General features: G+C 37.5%; 1 protein-coding gene across 4 annotated transcripts in view; it reads right to left on the bottom strand.

Annotated features, from left to right (window-relative positions):
* Esyt2 (extended synaptotagmin-like protein 2) overlaps positions 1-25,222 on the bottom strand; it is a 297,125-nt gene that overhangs the window by 149,716 nt on the left and 122,187 nt on the right. The window contains exon 9 of one of the 4 annotated variants that reach the window (XM_067136116.2): positions 16,156-16,244. The exons of the other annotated variants lie outside the window; for them this stretch is intronic. Within the exon in view, the coding sequence (XP_066992217.2) occupies positions 16,156-16,244 (89 nt within the window). The remainder of the gene's footprint in view (positions 1-16,155; positions 16,245-25,222) is intronic. 4 annotated transcript variants of the gene reach the window in all.

The raw sequence follows: 25,222 nt of genomic DNA, 5'->3' as shown, positions 1-25,222 counted from the left end.
TCAACCACTATCTAACCCCCTTAGAGGAGAAACATTTTGAAGTATACGATATTTTACACCTAGGAGATAAAGAACACCCTTCTCTTAAAATTACAACTTTGTACGTCAAACAGTTTTTGGTGGGATAAATAATTTCATTTATCGAGCTAACCTCATTTAACACTTTTTGATTGGAACGTTAAAAAAATATTTCCTATTTCACACCTAGGATTTGGAAATTTGTCTTCATCCATTAAACCGTTTCGGAGGAAGGAATGAATATATTTGTTTATGGATCTTAACCCCCATTTAACTCTCTGATCGGTTAAATTTGTTTCAAACCTTCTGTTATTTAACACCTAGGATATCATATGAAATTTTAACTTCATAATTCAAACAATTTCATATAAATGCATATTTTTGTCATCATTCCTCACCCCCCAGTCAAAACTCCCTTAGGGCTGTGTTGTTTTAAGTCCACTTCTTATTTTCATCCTCATAGAATAATTAAACTCCTTTTACACCCGCTTAAGTAGATTCCACCCCCGCCACAAAATACGTGTCTCTATGTTTAATGGAGATTCCAAATACCAATTTTCTCGTCCGTAACATCCTTAATTTTTGAGATATAAGTATCCTCAAACAAAGAATTCAACTCATTTTTCAATTGATTTATCCCCCCCCCCTCCTTGTCCGGCTCCAGGGCTAAATGGTTAGCGTGCTGGCTTTGGTCACAGGGGTCCCGGGTTCGATTCCCGGCAGGTTTGGGAATTTTAACCATCACTGGTTAATTTTGATGGCACAGGGGCTGTGTGTATGTGAAGTCTTCATCACAATTTCATCCTAATCACGACGCACAGGTCGCCTACGGGTGTCAAATCAAAAGACCTGCACTTGGCGAACCGAACATGTCCTTGGATACTCTCGGCACTAAAAGCCATATGCCATTTCATTTTCATTCTCCCCCCTCCCCCCAAAATGAATTTTCCAAAAATAAAAGAATACAAGTTTCTTTTTTAAAGGAGATTCCAAATACAAATTTTCATGTCTGTGTCATCATCACTTTTTGAGATATACCATAAAAAGAATTCATTCCCTTTTACAGCCCTATATCCAACCCCCAGCCCTTAAGTGTTTTTCCTAAACCAAAAATACGTGTTACTTTAATTTAAAAGAGATTAAACACACCAACTTTCATGTTTGTAATATGTGGTAAGTTTTTTTTTATAAACTGTAGATATGCTCATTTTAAAAATTCACCCCCTTCAACACTTCCCCTTAAGTGAATTTTCAAAAAACAAATTATGTGTGTTCCTTTACTTTTACAGGAAATCCAAATACCAATTTTCACCTCTGTAACATCTTCAGTATTTGATATATAAGTATCCTCATAACAATAATTCAACACATTCTTCAGTTCCCTTCACCCACCCCACCCTCTTAAGTGGATTTTCCGAAAGAAAAAAAAAGAAAAAAAAATACGTGTTTCTTAATTTTTAAAGAAGATTACAAATACAAATTTTCATGTTTAAAACATCTTCAGTTTTTGAGATATAAGTATCCTCATAACAAGAGCTCAACTCAATTTTCAGTCCTTTTTACAACCCCATTAAGTGAATTTTTGGAAAAAGTACCTTGTTTTCTTAAAAGGAGATTCGAAATACAAATGTTTACGTCTGTAATATTTTCAGTTTTGGAATACCAGTATCGTAATAAAGGGAGCCTCCGTGGCTCAGACGGCAGTGCGTCGGCCTCTCACCGCTGGATAGCATGGTTCAAATCCCGGTCACTCCATGTGAGATTCGTGCTGGACAAAGCAGAGGCGGGACAGGTTTTTCTCCGGGTACTCCGGTTTTCCCTGTCATCTTTCATTCCAGCAACACTCTCCATTCTCATTTCATAGCATCTATCAGTCATTAATGAATCACTTTGGGAGTGGCGACCCCATCGCACTAACAGCCTATATCTGATTCATTCATTACATCCCTGACCCAGTCAATGACTGGAAAACAGGTTTTAGGTTTTCATTTTCAGTATCCTAATAAAAACAATTCAATACCTTTTTCAGTCATTTAAGTACTTTTTCCCAAAAATAAAAAACATGCGTTTCTTTATTTTTAAAGGAGATACCAAATACCAATTTTCACGTCAGTAATATCTTCAATTTTGGAGATACCAGCATCCTAATTAAAAATAATTCAACCCTCTTTCAGTCATCCCCCCCCCCCCCTCAAGTTTTTCCCAAAACAAAAAAATACGTGTTACTTTATTTTTAAAAGAGATCAAAAATACCAATTTTCACTTCTGTTATAAGTTAAGTTTTTGAGATATACTATATGTATGTATGTACAGTCCGGCTGCGATTCCGCTGGTGGGATCCTCAACAGCTCTGCCATCAGCTGTCATAGATGGCCTAGGCATCACTGAAGAGGCGTTTCCCGTTGCTTTCCTACCAAGCCAGAGTTGCTATTACATATCAGTCTGCCAAGCCCACTGAAATGCACACACCAACCGACCCTATGAGCAATATTTTTACACCATTCACAGCAGGGACTGGCTGCATAAGAATTGGCATTACTAGCATCGCTCATACCTCAGTCACTTTCATATTGTCAAAGCCAAGGATAAGACAGAGACAGATCTATGAAAGTAACAAATACCAGCCTATACCAGAAGATATAGTGCACTGTAAACACTAGGTCCTGCCAGCAAAGGCATAGATATACTATAGATTGCTCATTCACCCCCTTTAACACCTCCCCTTAAGTGTATTTTCAGAAAACAAATTATGCGTGTTCCTTTACTTTTACAGGAGATTCCAAATACCAGTTTTCATGTCTGTAGCATATTACAGTTTTGAGATATATCATAGATACACTTATTTTAAAAATTCACCCCCTTGGTGATTCCTGTTTACCCCCTCTTAAGAAGATTTTCAAAAAAAAAAAAATACGTGTTTCTTTATTTTTAAAAAAGATTTCAAATATCCATTTTCAAGACTGTAACATCTTCAGTTTTTGATATATAACTACAGTAGAGTCTCGTTAATCCGAACTAATTGGGACCGGAGTCTGTTCGGATTACGAAATTTTTGGATTAACCGGAAAATATTTTCTAATAATAATGTTATTGTTTTTATGTCTCGCTAACTACTTTTACGGTTTCCGGAGACGCCTAGGTGCCAAGATTTTCTCCCGCAGGAGTTTTTACGTGCCAGGAAATATAATTACACGAGGCTGACGTATTCGAGCACCTTCAAATAGCCCCGGACTGCGCCAGGATCGAATGATATTAGCGAGTGGATGGAAGCTGACTGTCATCAATTACAAACAGACCAAGAAATTGTAGCTATGATGGAGAAAGAATTTGGAGTTGATGAGGAACAGAGTGACGACGAAGAAGACCACAATGAACAACTATTGTCACATTCAGTTGCCATGGCCGCCTTATAATTTGCCATGCGCTATGTCGAGCAACACACCGCTGCTACGCCTACTGATGTGATGTTTATGAGACGTTGGTTTAACAATGCATCTTCGAGTAAGTTCTAATCACTACGGCAAAATAAACTAACAGACTTTGTAAAGATAAACGACCAGTGATTGATGGTTTATGATGTGTAATTATGTTTACATTAAGTTATTCTAATAAAATATGACTAATCAAATGCAAGTAAATCTTCATTCTGTAATATGTTCTTTCATTTCAATAAGGAGAACTTTTCATAAAAATTGATTATTTCAGTTCGGATTAACCGTACTTTCGGATTAACGGGACTCTAGCGTATCCTCATAAAAGGTACTGAACCCCTTTTTCACCTTTTTTCATACCCCTTAAGAGGATTTTTCGAAAACAACAAAATATGTGTTTCCTTATTTTTAAAGAAGATTCCAAATACCAATTTTTACGTCTTTAAACTGTTAAGCTTTTGAGATATAGATACACTCATTTTAAAAATCCACCCCCCTTTTCACCCCCTTAGCAACGGATTATCCAAAAATCCTCCCTTAGTGAGCACCTACAATGTAAGATAAATGCATCTTCAAAATTTAATTTCTTTATGTCCAGTAGTTTTTGTTCGGCGATGAATCAGTCAATCAGTACACGTTATCTATATAAAATAACATATAAAATAACATGTCCCGACTGACTGACTGAGTGACTGAATGACTAACTGACTGACTGACACATCATCGCCGAGCCCAAACTACTGGACATAAAGAAATGAAATTTTGAGGATACATTTATATTAGGGTGTAGGTGCCCACTAAGGAAGGATTTTTGGGTATTCCATCACTTAGGGGGTGAAAGGGGGGGGGGGTGAAATGTTTAAATGAGGATATCTATATCTCAAAAACTTAAAAGTTTACAGACGTAAAAATTGGTATTTGGAATCTCCTTTAAAAATAATGAAACACATACAGTATTTTTGCTTTCAGAAAATCCATTTAAGGGGCTGAAATGAATTGATAAAGCAGGTGAATTTTTAAAAGAAGTACCGGTATATCTATAGTATATGTCAAGAACTTAACATGTGAGAGACAAGAAACTTGGTATTTGGAAAGTCCTTTATAAATACAGGAATAGGTACGTTTTTGTTTTCGGAAAGGGCACTTAACTGGGGTGAAAGGAAGTTGAAAAGTGAGTTGAATTATTTTTTATGGGGATACTTATCTCTTTAAAAATGTTACAGATATGGCATTTCGAGTCTCCTTAAAAAAAAAAAAAATTTTTTTAAATAAAAAGGAAACTTGTATTTTTGCGACTTGAGACAAGATTGTTTCTTACGTGTAAATACCTCAAACGTGATTTACAAAGAGTTTCGGGGGTAAATGAAACTCTATATTTCGGTGAGTTTTTATACTTTAGGAATTTTCAGATAATGTCTTAGAACAGTGCTAAGGAACTATTACTTTTATCAAATTACGTAATTGAAGCGAGCGAAGCCGCGGGTAACTGCTAGTTTTATATATATAGATTACTAGCAAGATACCCGCACTTCGCTACAGTATTACACTGAAATTTATAATTGAATACTTACATTGTATATATAATCTGCCAAAATTTGCGATCCGACGGCAAAATTCCTCCCATTTTTCAATATTTCTTTCCAGCAATCGATTTCGTACTTCCTCGGCTAGCTCCAGGTGTTCCGCCTGGTCAGTTGGGTCACTAAATCTTTGCCATCTTTTCCTATAAGGATTTTTAATATGGATCAAATCCTTGAGGAGATCCGGCGTGGTGTCGTCTTGGATGCCTTGACGGTACTGAACTCGCAGCCGGACTGCATTTGTAGTCATTACCCGGCCAGGACCCGTTTCCAGTGCGATCCGTACATTTTGACGATGGTCCAGATCATTATTATTATTATTATTATTATTATTATTATTATTAGAGTGGGTGATATTAGTTGAATTTAGGTTATTATTATTATTATTATTATTATTATTATTATTATTATTATTATTATTGATGTTCTGGACCGTGCAGCAAAATGCAAGACCGCTACTTGGCGCTAGATTACATCTGCTGCCATTGTCATTGCTGACAATGTGACCAGCACCATTGTCGTGCGTAGGCAAGTGCGCAGGATTTCTGGCAATACGAATTATATACTTCCGTGCATTATTGACCTTATTACAGAGGTGAACAACTGCACAGTCAATATCATTCCTATCGTTTATTTCAAATGTGTTTCAATTTTTATTTATATGCCAGGAGAATCTACTGTAATCTAACTTAATGTTCTCCAAAGGAAAATATGGCTCTTGAAAACGAACCCAGGAAAAATAAAAAATTATCAGTTTATGATCAGAATCAAGTAGTACATTATGAACAGTAAAATAAATTGGTCTCAACTCCTTCCCCACCCCCCACCCCCCAGATGATTTCCCCCCAAAAACGCATTTTTCTTTGTTTTTAAAGGAGATCCATATACCAATACCAATTTTCACGTCTGTAACAACTTTAGTTTTTATTAGATGTAAGTATCCTCATACAATTAATTTTTCACTTCTTTCACACACACCCCCTCTTTCATTGGATTTTCCGAGAATACATGTTTCTTTATTTTTACAGCAGATTCCAAATACCAAATTTCACGTCTGTAACATCTTCAGGTTTTGAGATATCAGTATCCTAATTAAAAGAATTCAACCCCATTTTCAGTCACTTTTACCCCCCACCCAAGTGGTTCTTCCGAAAACAAAAAATATATGTTTCTTTATTTTTAATAGAGATAAAAAATACCATTTTTTCACTTCTGTAAGATGCTAAGTGTTTGAGATATACTGTAGACATGCTCATTTTAAAATTTCACCCCCTTTTTAGTTCCCCTTAAGTGGAGTTTCCGAAGACAAATCACCTGTGTTTCTTTACTTTTACAGGAGATTCCAAATACCAATTTTTATGTCTGTAACATTTTACCTTTCCAAGATATACTGTAGATACAGTCTTTCTAAAAATTAACCCCAATTTTTCACTCCTGATAAACCCCCATTAATTGGATTTTCCAAAACCAAAAAATAATGTTTCTTTATTTTTAAAGAAGATCCCAAATACCAATTTTCAGGTCTGCATTACCTTCATTTTCTGAGATAAAAGTATCCTCATTAAAGGCATTCAACCCCTTTTTCACCCCTCCTATTGGGATTTTCCGAAAACAAAAAAAAATGTGTTTCTTTATTTTTAAAGGAGATCCTAAATACCAATTTTTACATCTGTAAATTTTTAAAGTTTTGAGATACAGATCCACTCATTTTTAAAATTCAGCACACTGTTCAGCCCCTTAGCAACAGAATATCCAAAAATCCTCCCTTAGCGAGCACCTACATTGTGATATAAATGTATCCTCAAAATTTCATTCCTTTATGTCCAGTAGTTTTGGCTCGGCGATGACAGTCAGTCAGTCAGTCAGTCAGTCAGTCAGTCAGTCAGTCCATGTTCTTTTTTTCTTCTTTGTGTTTAGGCCGTCTGTGGACCACGGTGCGTGTGTTCTAGCTGTGTTTTTGTCGTCGTCTGCCCCTTTTAGCGTACTGGATTGTGTTCTTAATGGCCTCTTGAGCCTTCCTGTTGGCCCAGTATTCCTTCATTTTATTGCTGAATTCTTTCCTGCACTCCTCTGACCAATTCCCGGCTCCTTTGTGGCTAGCTGATGTAAGGGATGTTAGGAAAGGTACATGTTCTTTTATATATATAGATATGAGATTTTCTATGCAAGTTATTCATGCAAAGAGCACATTTTGAAAATTTGTGAAATAAAATATATTTTAGTGTTCTTTACGTCCTAGCAATGTGGAAATCTTAACACACCGATGACAAACTACATGAATTTACATAGTTCGTTAGCAGTGCATGGATGACTGGCTACAAGAACATTTTTAAACAGCCCTTCATTTTTCTGCAGTTTCCTCCAATTTGGTGGTTGCTAATTCACGCTGAGGAGCCAATATATGAAAGTCGATCAAACACAAACGGAATTTTTGTTCCTGAGCATCAACAGTTGGTAGGACTGGCCCCGCGCTTCTGCTATGCTTAGGCGGGACCTTTAGGAGTGGGAAGAGCGTGCTGTTAAGATATTTCCCGCCGTTTCGTCAGTAACGCTCACATTGTCGGAGCAACAGGTGCACCCCTCCACCGTGCAATGCATAATTATAAAATTTCTTACTCGTGAAGGAGTTGCAGAGGCGGAAATTTGCCAGAGATTGACTGCTCAGTTCGGTGATCAAACGTTGTCAAGGACTCGTGTTTGCCTGGCATAAAAAGTTCAAGGAAGGGCAAGAACGTGTGGGAAATCAGCAACACGATCGCCCTCCTCGGACCAGCATTACAGACGAAAACATTTGTGCGGTTAAAGACATTACTGACGACTATCGATGGGCGAGAGTATCAGAAATTGCAGAAACAAGTCGGAATCGGTTATGGGAGCTATCAAGCAATCGTCATAAACGACCTGCAGTTCCGTAAAGTGTGTTCCACATGGGTCTCTTGCCTTTTGACCGAAAATCTGAAGTTGAAACATTTGGAGGTCTGTCAGAAGCTTACAGCAAAATTTGCGGAAGAAGGTGATGCATTTTTGAGTCTGATTGTCACCTGTGATGAAACATGGGTCCATCACTACACTCCCGAATCCAATGAAGCCAGTAAGGAGTGGCAGAGGAAAGGGGAGGCAGCACCAGTGAAAGCCAAGACTCAACTGTCAGCTGGCAAGGTTTTTGAAACCGTGTTTTTCGATCAGCGAGGCATTTTGCTGACTGATTTTTTTTTTTGCATGAACGATGTTGTTGCTTACTACTGCAAGCTGTTCAACAAGGCGAGGGTTGCATATCGCTGCAAAAGACGAGACCAACTGATTCGAAAGATCATCCTCCTCTACGACAATGCGCGGGCCCATACTGCAGATCTGTCTCCAAGCTACAGGAAATGCACTGGACTACACTTGATTATCCTTCTTACAGCCCAAACTTATCGCCCTGTGATTTCCATTTGTTCAGACCGCTTAAAGAAGCTCTAGGAGGGGAACGATTTGAAGATGACGAGAGTGTGGAAGACTTCGTGTGCAACAGACTGTGACACAACCCTGTTCTTTTTACGATGAGGGCATCAAAAAGCTGCCCATACTCTAGGGCAAATGCATTTGCAAAGCAGGAAACTATGTGGAAAAATAAATTGTAGTTTCCTTGTGTTTTTCAATAAATGAATTTCAATTTTTTTAAATCTTGTTTATATTTGATCCCCCCCCCCCCCTCGTACATTCAAAGGTCGGGTCACTCAGAAAGTGGTCGCCCGCAACAGGCAACGATCTGTGATTGCGGCAAGAAGGGTTAGAACTGTATCTCATAAGACTGCATTATCATCAGACAGAAAAGGGAGTTAACAAAGCAATGAGCTATTAGTGTTTATCGACAAACAGGACCTTTTCCAGAATTGAATACGTACAAATTCTTTCTTCAACACAGTTTAAGCTTCCATTAATTTGGCTGTCATTCAACAACATGTCATAGCATTAACAGCCAGTGTCTAAATGGTACACCACAAAGAATGCTTGCAGGATAATGAAGTGTCAATTTTTGTCAAATAATACAAACATTATATGACATTTTGCTCAAGCCTGTATCTTACTTTAGATATGCTCCTCTCGGCTGGTCTGCATCTCAAACACCAACAATGAAATGTCTGGTCGTCAATGTCTTAATAATTGCGGAAGAAGGTGATGCATTTTTCAGTCTGACCGTCACCTGCGACGAAACATGGGTCCATCACTACACTCCCGAATCCAAACAAGCCAGTAAGGAATGACGGAGGAAAGGGGAGGTAGCATCAGTGATCACGTAACAATTAACAAGCCCGTATGGAAGAATCTTACAATACAGCCGACTAATTTCCATAATTTCTTGAAAACTTGCCCTATATGAGGCTTACTAGCCCCAATGTTAGCAACAGTCTCTACAGTGTTAAATTATTACATGTATCAAGGGTAATTTTTCTACAGGAGTGTAAACGAGTGTAACACAGATTGGAACTGAAAGTTCCTTGTTAACCCATTCGACTCACTGGATGTGACATTCACGCAAGCATTGGCCAGGCCTTAAACTCAAATGACGAGACATTCATGCGCTGCATCGAGTCCTATGTACTAGCTTATATTTTGATCACCCCTGTAAGGGTTTCCCTTTTGCAAACTTCTATGAATAGAACAGGAATGTGGCTTGTTTACAGCTCTCCTAAGGACTTGCACCATTATTTATTGCCTAACTGTAGCCTCTGAAAACACAAACATTTCATTATGTGTCAGTTATTTTCCCAGCCATGGCTCCGGGCGCAGCATAAGCAAGTGACAGCAATGCTATTGCTGAGTCGGAGATAACGCTGAATAAGAGATTTGAAAGGAAAGTGATATTTCATGTGATACGAGTGTCAGTGAAATCTTACCTAAAGTCCCACGTGCAAAACCAAAACAATGACTGAGTGTGGGTTAGTAAAAGAGATAACCAACCAATTACTCATCACTTTTCAGGGTCTCCAAGGGTATCAGGAGAACTGAGAGACAAATATTTAGATAATTTTGTATTGGAGTTGACTGTGTTCTTGCAAGTTATGGGCCCGTCATTTCCCACATTGGGCGGAAAACAAATATTTGCGCTACGTAACAATTATCAGACCCGTATGGAAGAAGACTGTGAAGAAGTGGTCTGACACTAATGAGGATGAAATAAGGCCTACTTTACCTGTGGATTCTTATGTCCCAAGTTCATAAGCCTCGCATCAAATTATATTGGAGCAAATACAAATGTACTGAGACCCCAATTTTTCGAGAGAGAGCGAGTAGTGAGAAGTGCTTCCACGTATACCCGTATGTTTTGAGATATGCCACACAAAATCTTCGTTCTAACAGCGTTGTTGAGTACAATTATTTTGAATGCTTCACTGAAAAATGAGTATGAAAGTTCCAGTTTTGAGGACGATTTAAATCCGATTTCTAAGTGAGCGCACGGGACCATTAAACCTGAAGCGATTGGGTTAAGTAGGAAGGTTTCTTAATTCCTCTTCACTTGACAGGGATCTCTAACTCTTAATTTGCACGTAACTGGTGTGAAATTTATGAGCCTGTTTCACAACAATTTGAAAAGTATTATGTTTTAGTAACCCGACTGAAGTCCTGCCGTTTCATTTTCAACATAACAGCTCTGTATTTGTGGTGCAATTCAATGGTTTTTGTGAACTGAGTATGATGCAATTCCTCACCAGGCTGTATTGCAGTAAACCAATGCTGTAGAGCAATACAATCAATATTAAACATGTCTTATTATAAATGCAACTAAAATTGTGAGATGTCTGTTGATTCTTCACACACATTTTCTGGGAGGTTTAAGTAATAACTCTGATGAAAATGGAAAACTGCAGGATGTACACAAGATTATTGAGGTATATTTTGGATGGAAAAAATAAAAACATGTAGAGGATCACAAAGTATACAGAAAAATGAAACACAATTACATGCAGTTCGTGTGCTATGGAAGATTAGGAACAAGAACAAAGTGGCAGTGTGAGGATGTTTTGACTTGAACACTGGCCAAAACGTACACAAGGTGATGGTGGTGGCAATGGCAAAGCAAATTATAAAATGGTAACCTAATGAGATTTTAATTTTTAAAAGTAATTTCACAGAATTTCATCCTTAGCTCAGAATGACACATAAAATACATTCCTTTCCCACTACGAGTGATAAAATCAGACAAAAAATTTGACATTTTAATCCAAGTCTCATGTCAAGTAGCAGGGGATGATGGCGTTTGTTTAATCATCCTTTCTTACTATAATCAATGTGAGAAGAATGAAATATCAGCAAAGGAAAGGAAAGGGCTACAAAGGACGTGAAAATGATATAAAGACGCCCTAGCCCTCACAAATAGGAAAGATGAACATGAGGCTGGCACCAAGCAATGTCAGATACAGCTAGAGATTCCATGGTCACAGATTTGCACTCCTCTGAGCTACCCCTGGGAGTAGGCCCAAGTCAAGTTCCTTGAAATATAAAACTTGAGGAAAGGAAGATGTAAAGAGAGAGAGAGAGAGAGAGAGAAAGAATTTAATGTATTCTTCTTTGGGTTCACCACCAGTACATTTAAAAATGAGAGTACTGGAAAAGCAGGAAGAACCATGAAAGGCAGGGAATTAGAGATTCCAAAGGACTTGTAAACTTTTTATCAATTTCATGAAGATGAGGATGTACTGAACAATTCTCAGACAAAACACACCAACATGAGAAAATGAATTTCAACCCACAGACAAAGACCACAGCGGGAAAAACTATGTTCCAGTCGAGGTGGGAGCGTAGCCTGATGGTAGGTTTTGACAAGACCTTAAAAGCTGGGAACGAACTGTGTGTGTCATTTAAGATTCCATGATACTTTAGTTAGGGTTGTATGTCACTAGATGGCAGTACCACTGCCCAAGTCAGTAACATCGTGATATTTCTATCTTAGAAGATCATTTCTGATATTGCTTTCCAGATATTGTTGTGGAAATTTGAGACGTGGTAGACTCAAGAGTCACTCTGGACATTTTATGTGATGACAGTGGTTTCTCAATAAATATAATGTTCTGCTATATTTAACCTCTGGTCCTTTTTTTATTTGGAACAAAAATATGTATTAACACCCATCGGTTGACTTGTTTCAATGAAAACATGGTCATTCTTGTAAAAAAAAAATGGGAAAATAACCTGTGCAACAAAATGAATGCAGAAAGTCACCCCAATATAGTGCAAAAATAAGCTTACAAATAACTATGATGTTTGCAGAGAGCAAAATGTTTTAAAAACCTTAAAAGTATGCTCAGACTAGAGTGATTGGTACAGATTTCAAAGTCCAATATGTTAAGATATATCAACATTAACTGTGCAAATGGTTTCTTACCAAAATAAGTCTAAAAAATGTTTAACAAATCCTTCACTTCGACATAGGTCCAATAATAACCTAAGTGATGATCTAGTTTAGAAAAAAGTATAATATTAGTACACCAGTCAGTCAGTTGGTATTAAACCTGAAATAGCCAGAACCAAACAGATTACATCAATTTACATGTTAAACTTAATGGGCACAGGTACCCCACACACAGACAGACAGGCAGGTAAACATTTCTGTAAAAGAGACCGTTAATAGTTACTTACATTACAAGGGCTGAAAGTGAAGTTAGGAAATGAATACAGTCCGTGTGATATACTCTCTCTCGTATAGTGTACAACATTGGATTTCATACTATGTTCAAATCTTTTGTTTATTAGGATGAACACGTTATAGTCCTACCATTGAAAAAGTAGACACCATCCATGAAAGAATTTATATCATCTAAAAATCAGTCAACATTACACAGTGTACGTTATATTTTATGTTGGTAGAAACTGAGTATTGTATCATAATGTTTCACTTTCCACCTTGTAACATACCTAATTCAGCACACAAAATCATTTTGATGATGCTTGTTGTTTAAAGGGGCCTAACATATAGGTCATCGGCCTCTAAAATTATTTTGAGCAACCTTCAAACTGTAAACGGTTATTTCACCAACACTAGATAAACAGAGGTCTACATACAGAGTAAATTTAAAACTTGTGAGCAAAAGGGAACAGTAAGCAAAAAGTAGAAGCAATAAGAGTTCACATGCTGGACTGTGAAATTGACAATTAAATCATTTGAGCAACAATTCAGGCAAAGTGCATGCATCAGTGGACAGCACCAACCAACACCGTGCATGTTCCACTCCCAGGCATTCCATTCATGTAATCATAACATTTAGTAATATACAAGATACAAAAATACTTCAATCATTTGCCAACCACCTCAGTGGACGAATGTATGAAGCAACTGTTGCATATTTTAAAACATTTCCCGCAGATACAAAAAGCCTTCTAACTTATTAACAACAAGCCTTTTCTTTTTGAAATCTTGAAAATCATTGATATTCTTTTTTTTTTTTTTTTTTTTTTTTCCTACAGTCTTAAACAGTGTTAAGAACAAGTGAATTTTTTTATTTCAGCTGAAGCATAGATCTTGGCCGTTACCCATGCCTCATTCTTTCTCATGGTGCTTTGTATTCAACTTACCTGGCACATCATATCCAAAAATACAAGCACCAGTAATCTTGCTCTTGAAGGAAAAAACTTAAAAGAAGATGAAACATAGATAAATATACTACTTGAAAAAGTCTGAGAAAAAATTATGGTCAAGTCATAGTTCCTAATTACTGGGCAGGCTACAACACGTAACTGAATTCATGAAATAGTACAGGAATTTTGAAAGTTAAGAAGTTCTCCTTATCCATCCTTCCTATACAGTTTAAAACTCCAATGCCTAATAACTGATCTTCTAGATCAAACTGAATCCAGGCATCCTTCATTCACAGCTCTACCTCCACATCCATTACAATTTGCATGATACCGAGTACATGTAAGCAGTATGATTGTCACATGACACTTTCAGGGCTTCTACAATCCTTAGCATGAACTCCTACATTTTTTAATAATTTAAGGGCATTGTTCTGAAGAAATCACATATTTTGTTGAATGGGCCAAGAATGACAAGATATGTCCATTTTCAGAGGGATGTATTAGTAGACCATCGCTTCAGGCTATTAAAACAAAAACCTGACAATGATCTGTTATGATCCTGGTTCAATGGTAAAAAAAGAGTTTTAAATATTAAAATATGTAAGGTCTCGAATTTAAATTCCCAATTCTCTGAGTGGTGCACTAATCATCTTCACAGCAATGGTTGTCACATGAGAAAACACATTCAGCTCTTTAATACTGAATGAACTGTCCCTGGCGACATTCCCTACAACCGCTCACGCATTTAGAAAAGTAGTTAGTTGGCTCTTCACAGAATTAAATAAAAATGTGATTCAGTTTATGGCCTGGAGATGTTCACATGACAATAAATTTAACATTACCACTATAACTTAACCTTTCCTTTTTTTATAAATGTTGGTTCAAAAATGTTTCATTGCTGAAATTTAATATTTATTACAGACATCACATTTTTGCGAGTAATTTTTGAAAATTATGAAGACATTTTTAAAAGCCTGAATATTTGTTCCTGTTAAAAATTAATTTCAATTCTACAAAATGTCTTCAGCAGTGAATACTGCGTGAGCAACTACAATTAAAATTTTACAGCCACTTTTGCTAAGAAAAAATTACAAGGGGAAAAATATCAATGTAATCTCTTTCAAATATTTGATGCTGAATGAAACAATACACAGAGCAAAGTCACACTTCTGCTGCTTTTACGGCGTTATTCTGGTCTGACTTCCTGGTCATCTTCTTCGATAAGTTTTCTTTCCTAATTGTCCAGTAGGTTTCCATTCATTCTGATCTTTTCTTTCATTCCTTATCTGTAAATACACTTTCCACTGTGTGTAATTAGTTTATTTTTGGTTTAAATCTTATCGTTATGTTTTCAGTTTCTTTAAATTTTCTGTTTTGTTTTGCAAATTGTCCAGGGTTATTTCTAGTTCTTCCATATCCTCCTCTCTAATTTCCTTAATCCATTCTACTAGTTGTTTTAGATTCCAGAGTTTCTCTATAATTTTTCTTGCTGATCTGGTTTCTCAATAACACAGAAAACCAAGAAATACTTAATAGGACTCAGAAAACGTCTCAATTTTATTTCCAAGTGAGAAATCTACTCTGGGATGATAAAATACCACAGAAAGCAAAACTGACCATGTTTTATACCCACTTCATTCCAATTCTCACATATGGACTCGAAACATGTAGCCTGCATAACAAGGCTAAGAGTAAAATCCAGTCAACAGAAATTAAATTCATCAGAACAATGAACCAAAAGACCAGGCAGGACAAGATTAGAAATGAAGTAAACAGGAAGAAGGCTGGCATCAAAATACCACGCTTTTAGGAACTCAGGCTACAATGCTTTAGACATGTTATGAGGATGGACGGAACGAGAACAGGAAGGAATTAGTTTGACAGAGAAGTGAAAGAGTTGGAGAGCAAGGAATCAATGGATAGATACAGTGAAATCAGAGGTCAGCAAAAGGAATGCCAAGTGGGAGGACATAAGAGGAACTATACTTTGACAGGAAGAAGTGGTGAGCGCTTTTACACCACACCCGGGAAAACTGGAGCTGGAAAATGATGAATCTGGTTTCTGGTGTCCTCATAATGAGTCCAAAAAAAAAGATATCCTCTTCTTCCGTATAGTATCATTCACACTCTTCACACATACATCTTGATTACAATTTAGTCTTCTTCCCCTTTTCAGTACAACAGGAATTGGTAAAGTTATAACATTTACATTTGAGGTTTTAAATTTATGTTGCCTGAATATTCTCAAGAGGTTTAAATTCAAAACCCCAGACCTTGGATTTTTAAGCTATGAAGTTAAAGAGCTGCATACATTTCTCATGCACCAAGAAATGGCTCAACATATCCATAAGAAGTGCAGAGTATTTATTTTGAGCTACTTCATAATAGATAAGAGATCTTTTAAGAGGAACTACAACTAAAACTGATCTGGATTAACTTTCAACATCCACTGGAGAAATAGAGCTGTGAATGTTACTCCACACTGACTTACACAGAAGCAGTGCCAAAGAACACGAAACATTGAGCCCTCTTCAAACAAAGAATATCAAGTGTTAGAGCTCCTCTCTCACCTGCCCAGACTTTCATCCGACTTTGACAAATCGTCAGCATCTAAGACGTGTAGTCGCACTTCCTGGCCTTGGGCAGCAAACACCAGGCTCTGAAGACGTTCACAAGCAGGTCACTCACACATAGCAAGACAACAATTATCTGTGTTCTGCCATACTGGGTACAGTTCAACTTGGACAGGAAGGGGTGCGTGCTCTCCTCATGAAGCTGAGAACAACTGGGATAGATGATGTCACTGTCTTCATCCTGTTGTGTGTTCCTATTCATTGACCTGTTTGTTCCATTCCTTTACTCATAAGAGGCAACAATGATCTTATCTAAAACTTCACATATGTTTGAATATTCTAGAGTCTTGCAATTTAAGAATATTGTTCCGTATAGACTTTACACTAAAGTCCACCTTGGTCAATACATGAAGTGTTGAATAAACACAATAAAGATACAAGTTTTGGCCCTATTCGGCCTTCTTCAACCTTAAAAGAATATAGAAATGCTCCATAAAAACACCACACTAAAAGTCCATAAGAAGGAATTGATCTCGAAAGGTTTTAATTTGTCATACTGTGCCTTTGCTGGTGGGACCTAGTGTTTACAGTGCACTATGTCTTCTGGTATGGGCTAGAACAATTTTGTTACTTTCACTGTTCTGTCACAGTCTTACGCTTGGCTTTGACAATATGAAAGTGACTGAGGTATGAGCGATGCAAGTAATACCATTCTTTATGCAGCCAGTCCCTGCTACGAATGGTGTGAAAATGTTGCTCATAGAGTCAGTTGATACGTGCATTTCAGTGGGCTTGGCAGACTGATATGTAATAGCAACTTCTGGCTCCATGAGGAAAGCAACGGGAAACTACCTCGCTCCTCATTTCCGTAGTATGCCTCTTCAGTGATGCCTAGGCCATCTGTGACAGCTGATGGCAGAGCTGTTGAGGATACAACGAGCCTTTGGGCTGAGGACTGTACATCCATATACAATGCAAAAATGCAAACATAACCAAAAATTACAAACTATCCACTTCATTGCTGTATCGATAATGTAATCTAATCAATAAATCTTTGCTGACTTTAAAAACTAATGTTCGTAAAGGACGTACGAGTTGGATGGGGGGGAGGTAGTGTTCGACGGGAGGGGGAGGATGGTTGTTAAGGATGTTAACCTTAAAATGAATTAAAAATACTATCTATTAGCTAAAATGTCTTTGGCATAATTTTAGGTCCCGAAGGCTTAATAAAATCACTTGTTTAAAAAAGTAAAAAATTTGGTGTTGTGATCCTGAAGATTTTTTTTTTTTTTTTTTTGCTGAAATATGCTTCTTCTTTATTTGATTTCTAGTTTTCTTCTTTGTCACTTTGTACTGTACTAAAAAGGCCGATCTTCTTGTTTATCCTTTTCTAAGTGGAAAGGATGTATCCGCTGTTGGTTGAATTAAGAATTGTATTCATAAACATATGAGGCTGGATAGCTTGTTGTACAATCTGTAACCAGCAGAAAGAAATATGCGTCTATTAGTTGAAATCGCCTGGGGAAGTGTTGTCTAAGGAAATTGTTTAGAACGATGGAAATTGATTGAGAAATTTTGGACTTACCCCTGTCCAATGGACTTCCTTTACTTCCCGTAATTACGGGTGTGGATCTGATTCTACTGTTCACGATCTTGTGTAATAGCGGTGCGATGTGGTCTGTATGCTAGCTTGATTCGGAGGGGGGAGGAGAAGCGAGAGCGTGTCGTCATTTGTTGTTTCTCGTGAGGAGGTGGCTTCTGTCTGTGACGGTAGGGCCCTCATACTTGCTTGTTACAATTGCTGGGCATGTTTGATTCCTACCTAATGAATCCATGTATCTCAATATGTGTTCATATAAGGGATTTCTTTGTTCATTCATCTCATTTAAGTTCTTGTCCTTATTAATTAACTTATTCAGAAAAATGTGAATATTTTCTAAACTATTCATCAGTCTTCCTTTATTTATTCTATTAATAATTACAAGGTCTTGTTTGATATCTGTAAATTTATGACCCGTCTCTTTCATATGTACTCCCATTGCGGAAAACCTTCTATGTTTTTCCCACACTGACGTGTTCTTGATACCTTATTGCAAAGTTCCGTCTGGATTGCCCTACATATGTGGCCTTGCACTGGTTGCAAATCAACTTATAAATTCCTGAATCCTGGAAACATTCTTCTTTGATCTTATTAACCATGTTGTGGTTGAAAAACCTGTGCCTAGTGTTATTGTTTGTTGAAAATGCTACCTTGATGCCTTATTTCTTAAATAAATTTGTAATTACGTAAATATTAGGATTGTTGTAGATGAACCTCACGTACATTTTTTGTTTTCTTTGACTGTTTTATTAAGTTTGTTTGTTGTTTACATTTACGTTTAGTGATTAACCTGTTAATCATTTCAAGACTAAAGCCATTAACGAAGGCTTGTTGTTGGATGAAAGCAAGTTCTTTATTTCTCTCTTTGTTGGTTAACGGAATTTCAAAGGCCCTATTAATAAAGCTATAATACGCAGATTTTTTCTGTGAGTCGGGATGTAGAGAGTTATTGTGAATCGTGGTTGGAGTAAATGTAGGCTTCCTATGTAATCTAAGTAAAATTGGTTCCCTTTTCTAGTTGTAGTAACGTCTAAAAAGTTGATCGAACCGTTCTTCTCTTCTTCAATAGTAAACTGTATATTAGGATCTAAGGTGTTCAGGACGTTCAAAATACTAAGACTATCATTGAGATCCTAATTAATTACAGCATATGTTTTATCATCTACATAGCGTACCCACAAATCAAGCCCTTTAATGTGGTCTACAATACGGGAATGTTCCAAGTGATCCAAGTATATATGCCTCAGGCTGGTGCTCCCATGGGGAGGCCATCTTGTTGGTATATCATGTTGTTAAATAAAAAGCAGTTCTGGTTAAGTACGAATTTAAGGATTGTCATGAACTCCTCTATTTCGGGTATGCTGATCCGTTTGTGTTCTAATAAATTCTCTATAGGAATTTTAGTATGCATATCTTTTATATCAAATGAACAAGTAACATGAGAAGGTTTGAGTCCTTAATCATCTTACAGAAGTCACTAGAATTTTTTATGGCAGTGCTAGAATGAAAATCATAGTTTTGTGTTAAAAACTTATGAATGTATTGTAATGTTTTATATGTGGGGTTCTTACGGAAATTAATTACTGGTTAATAGGTATATCTTTTTTATGCAACTTGGGCATGGCTCTTACCCTAGGGAGTCCTGGGTTCATGTTTACCAGCTTTTGTCACAGACAGAAGCCACCTCCTCGCCAGAAACAATAAATGACGACACATCCTCACTTCCCCTCCCCCCACCGAATCACAGACCACATCACACCGCTATTACACAAGGTCACGAACAGTAGAATCAGATCCACACCCGTAATTACGGGAAGTAAAGGAAGTCAATTGGACAGGGGTAAGTCCAAAATTTCTCAATCAATTTCCATTATTCTAAACAATTTCCTTATACAACACTTCCCCAGGTGATTTCAACTAGTAGATGCATATTTCTTTCTGCTGGTTACAGATCGTACAACAAACATCCAACTTCATATGTTTATGAATACAATTCTTAATTCAACCAACAGCGGATACACCCTTTCCACTTAGAAAAGGATAAACAAGAGGATTGGCCTTTTTAGTACAGTACAAAGTGACAAAGAAGAAAACTAGAAGTCAAATAAAGAAGCATATTTCAGCAAAAAACATTTCTTCAGGATCACAATACCAAACTTTTTAGTTTTTTAAACAAGTTATTTTATTAGACCTTCAGGACCTAAAATGATACCAAAGACATTTTAGCTCACAGATAGTACTTTTAATTCATTTTAAAGTTAACATCCTTAACAACCATCCTCCCCCTCCCGTCGCAAACTACCTCCTCCCCCGCCCCCCCCCCCCATCCAACCCATACGTCCATTACTAACATTAGTTTTTAAAGTCAGCAAAGATTTAACTATGTGATTGCTTTATGCTGTTTTATCTAAGCTTTTGTGTATGCAACTGATGATGATCGCAAAGCGATCGAAACATGTCCTGTTATTAATGATTTTTTTTTCTTTTTTTGCTAAGGGCTTTACGTCGCACCGACACAGATAGGTCTTATGGCAACGATGGGATGGGAAAGGCCTAGGAGTTGGAAGGAAGTAGCTGTGACCTTAATTAAGGTACAGCCCCAGCATTTGCCTGGTGTGAAAATGGGAAACCACGGAAAACCATCTTCAGGGCTGCCGATAGTGGGATTCGAACCTACTATCTCCCAGATGCAAGCTCACAGCCGCGCGCCTCTACGAGCACGGTTTAATGATTTTATAAATTGTCAAAGGCAAAATAAAAGAAAGGTATCGATTAGGGGGAAATATTTTCTTTTAATTGATTAGATAACCAAAAATCATAAAAAAGAATATATAAAAACCACTTTTACTTGACTTCTTGTTTACTTAAGTGTTATATCTGTATTTATCTTACTGTGCCTAGCTATAAGTCCTTCTCTTCGTTTTACGTTCAACAATTTTTCTCGTTGTTTCTTTAGCCTTTATTTTTTGTTTTTGTATGTTGTGTCTCTAATTATGTTAGTTTTTAATTTTTTCCTCTATATTTATCGTTAGATGTTTTTTCGTCATTATTCTTCCACTTTTCTTTATGCTTGCCTTGTGCTACTCTATTGTAAATATGTATTTCATTGCGGAACTCTGTAATTCGGCTTCTCGCTGTTTTGGTTTCCCAAATAAATAAATAAATAAATAAATAAATAAATAAATAAATAAATAAATAAATAAATAAATAAATAAATAAATAAAGCATAAAACTGACAAGACTCCCAAGCAGGTCAGCTGTTCATTGCAGCAAGGGAGGGGAAAGAGCAAATTATGGAAGGGAGAACTTTTATGACATGACAGAAGAGTTGCGACTATATTGTTATCAAAAGGATTATTTATTTATTGAAAAGAATGTTACTTTGTTCAGTAATTTCATTTAAATTGAAAATGGGGTTAATCCTGTCACAGACGTGTTTTTCATTAGTCATTTCAAAAATTGTATAACAAGAAATTATCTTCAAATTATTCTCTAAGACAAAAGGACTCTTAGAGACACTTGAAGTGCGCCTGCGCTATGATTTGAGTGTATCTTATTGGCATGTTATTTTCTGTTTTTCTTTTCTTTTTTTTTTTTTGCTTTACGTCGCACCGACACAGATAATTCTTATGGCGATGATGGGACAGGGAAGGGCTAGGAGTGGGAAGGAAGCGGCCGTGGCCTTAATTAAGGTACAGCCCCAGCATTTGCCTGGTGTGAAAATGGGAAACCATGGAAAACCATCTTCAGGGCTGCCAATAGTGGGATTCGAACCTACTATCTCCCGAATACTGAATACTGGCCGCACTTAAGCGACTGCAGCTATCGAGCTCGGTATTTTCTGCTTCACCATTGGCTGTTCCCCCCTCCTCTTCCTTCCCCTTCCCTTCTCAAGCGCAGTCTAGGTGGCTGCTTGTGTCCAGCGGTTGAGAATCATTATTTTATCACTTGATCAAAGCATTAACTTAGGGGTTCCTTTCAAACCCAAGGCTGCGAGCATCGGAGTGTAAGTTGTGAGTGTATGTTGTGTATTGAGTGAAAGGTTAATGCTTGTGGCAGCAAATAGCCATGTGACTAGGTAAGTGTTATACTTTCTGTGTGTGCTGTGCAGTGTGCATGTGCTGGGCTCGTAGCCCAGGGGCCAGATGAAGGCTGTTCCTTTTCAGTATTTTATATTCATTTGGTAATATACATTGTTCTGTTGTGATGAATCATACAAGGCCAACAGAGGTTTATTGGTTTATTGTTGTAAGGTGCTTCAGTTTAGTTTTTGTAAATATTTTGCTACCTTGTACGTCGCTAGCTTAGAATAACTGACAGATTAATTTACTCCCTAACCTTGGTTCACCTTGCTTCCCCTCTGGTTATGTTCCTTTCTCCTAGGCCCTAATGCCAGTACCTGCTCACGTGGCAGCTTTAATGCGTGGTTTCCATCTGCAAATTCAATCTTGGCTATTATTCTTCCTTATTACAAAGGGCATATATGACTGATCCTAGAAAAGACGCACAAGGATCAATTGGACCCGTTACTGAGATAAGATATGCGAATGTTTCAGTCTCGAATTGCTACGAACTGAGGAGCTTGGATATGAATTTGGTATTAGGGGCGTTTCTCCTGCTGGCACATTAGACTATAACATTAGATTACTTCGTTCCTAATTAAGTAACCCTGTTAGTTTATCGAGCTGTCAACTTTCCACTGTTCTTGAAAGTGCATTAGGTCGTATCGGGGTTTCTCTTGTCTCAGAGTCCACGTTGGACGAGTTTAGTCAAGGTCAAGGTGATGTCGCTGGAAAGCAGATTTGTCGCCTGCTTCATTACAGGAACCGTGTGTCCGATCGCCAAGTATTACCTGGTGATACTATGGGTGATGATGTGAAAACCTTATTAGTTCTGTAGACTGGTAAAACTGACTCGCTTTTGACGATAGAAGATAGTCTGTTTTGTAACTCAGTTGAAAATAACCCTGCTGATCAAGTACTTCGAGGAAACGAGAGTGTCTTGGATCTAAATGAATGAAAATGTTAGCACAGATTTTCAGTAATTTGCCTTCATTTTCTCCATGGAGAACAGATGTGAATACATGATGGAAATCTGACATATACCGTATAATCCCGAATACCACCCGCCACCGAATAAGACCCACACCCTAAATTTGAGATGGCAAAATACGGAAAAAAATCACACAACTTACATACCTATTTAAATTTCTTCAAATATACCACAAATATAAATTCAAACAGCTTACAATTAATAAAATCAACACAAAAATCGTAAATAAAATTGGTCCAATACTCAGATCATTCACAATTCACCATCGTCATCTGAAGTTTCACCATAGGAACTTTCGTCGCTGGCATCTTTCCACAAATAGTCGTCCTCACTACCATCCACTGAATTTCAAATCCACATTTCTTAAAGCTTTTGGACACTAGATCGTTGGGAATGCATGCCCATGCGGTCTTGATCCAGCTGCATATTAGTCCCACTTGGGGCCTCTTCACTCGTCCAGATGGTATTAATGCGTGATCACCATCAGACATCCAATCGGTGTACAACTGTTTCATTGCAGTTTTGAAAGGCTGGTTCACAGCTGTAGAATAGAAGCGAGTCCTCCGGGAATTATCGCAAGATCGTTTTTTCCTTTCCTCATAATATCTTTTACGGCGTCAGTTGTATGTCCTCGGTAACTGTCCAACACAAGCATGTTTCGTTTTTGTAACTAAGCTCCAGGGCGACGTTGCCAAACACTTCACCCAGTCCTCAACTAAAGCACTGTCCATCCAGCCGGACTCACGTGTTCTAACAGTAACACCGGACAGCAAGTTTCCTTTCGGAAGGGTTTTCTTTTTCAGAACCACATATGGAGGGAGTTTGGTTCCATCCGCTAATACGCACAACATTACCGTGCATCTTGCTTTTCGTTACCACCTGTTATGATGGTTACACTTTTAGAACCCTTCGTATCCACTGTATTTTCCAATGGCATTTCAAAATAGTCGCACATTGTGGCGTCATTTACAGGCAACGCAAACCTCTGGTGGTCATCACATAAGTGTACCTACTGCAGGGATTCGCGCTATCCCATGGTGTTCCTCATACAGTGGGTACTAATCATAGGCAGGACAGAACCATGGTGTCGCTCATCCCATGGTGTCACTCACATAGTGCTACTAATCACAGGTACTGTAAAAGCTGGTAACACACTCTTTTGCTACTAATCACAAACCTATTTGGTACCTAACATAGTGGTGCTATGCGCAAGTAAAAGCGACCCATGGTGTTCCCCGCGTGGTGGTACTAATCACAAGTAGTTTCATGGTTCTAATACAATCATCTCTTCGTTGCCCCTTTCAGTCACCTCTTACGACAGGCAGGGATACCGTGGGTGTATTCTTCGTCTGCGTCCCCCAGCCACAGGGGGGTTATTCTTTGATTTACTGTATTTCATTACCTTACACTTCGCATTTACACTATATGCCACTGTAACCGTATTGAGGAAGAAAACAATCTTGTTTTCTAGTGTTGATAAACTTAACCGTGATAGGTTAATATGGTTGTCTGATCCGTACTGACTAGTCTGAATCTATTGTAGAACTATTTAAAATAGTTTTACTTAAATCTGCCTTGTCAATACACCTTATAATGAAAGAAAACTATTTATTTAACCATACATGTTTCGAGAAGTCATCCATTCCCTTCATCAGAGGTCAGTTCAAACAATAAAACTATTTTCAATAGTTCTGTAACAGATACCTGTTTTCTAGAACACAACTAAAACACAATAAGACCTGAATGCCCGTTTACATGTGGTATATTGAGTACGGTAACCGTATTCAAATCTATTTCAATACTCAATGTAAACGTAGTAAATATTTACGAGAATGAACGTCTTGAATACGACCCGCACCCAAGGTTTAGAACCAATGTTTTGGGGAAAAAGTGTGAGTGGTATTTGGGATTATACGGTAGCTGAAAACTGGTTGTGCTCTTTAGCATTAACATGTTCCTGATAACGGATATTGAAATTTCTACCAGTTTGGACAATGTGGCTTGAACTGCAGTTTTGACACTTGAGTTTGTAAACACCTGAATTGGAACACAGTGTATGTTATTTTTGTTGACCGTGGGGGTTTTAAGAGTAATCTGAGTTTTGAAAGCTTTAAACAGGTTGGTGATTGGGAAATTTGTTTATTATTGTAGGTGAAAGAGAGGTATTTGCTTTTTGCTTTCTTAGTACGGGAAGTGGAGGGTTTTTTTTTTTTTAGTTTATGAATTATTTAATGTGTTTTTAATCAACATTTAATGCAATGACCAAGGTGGACTGCTGATATTACATATTCTTCTTTATTTTAGACTATGTTGATATCATTTTTACTTAAAAAAATGGAAAGAAGTAATCTGGCAACACTAACATAACATGGCTCCTTAGTTTGAGGTCTGCCCCAACAGAAGAAAAACATT

This window comes from Anabrus simplex, chromosome 1 (assembly GCF_040414725.1).
Source record: "Anabrus simplex isolate iqAnaSimp1 chromosome 1, ASM4041472v1, whole genome shotgun sequence".
Lineage (NCBI taxonomy): Eukaryota > Metazoa > Arthropoda > Insecta > Orthoptera > Tettigoniidae > Anabrus > Anabrus simplex.
The sequence above is the reverse complement of the archived record's forward strand: the minus strand, read 5'-3'. Positions and strand labels throughout refer to the sequence as shown.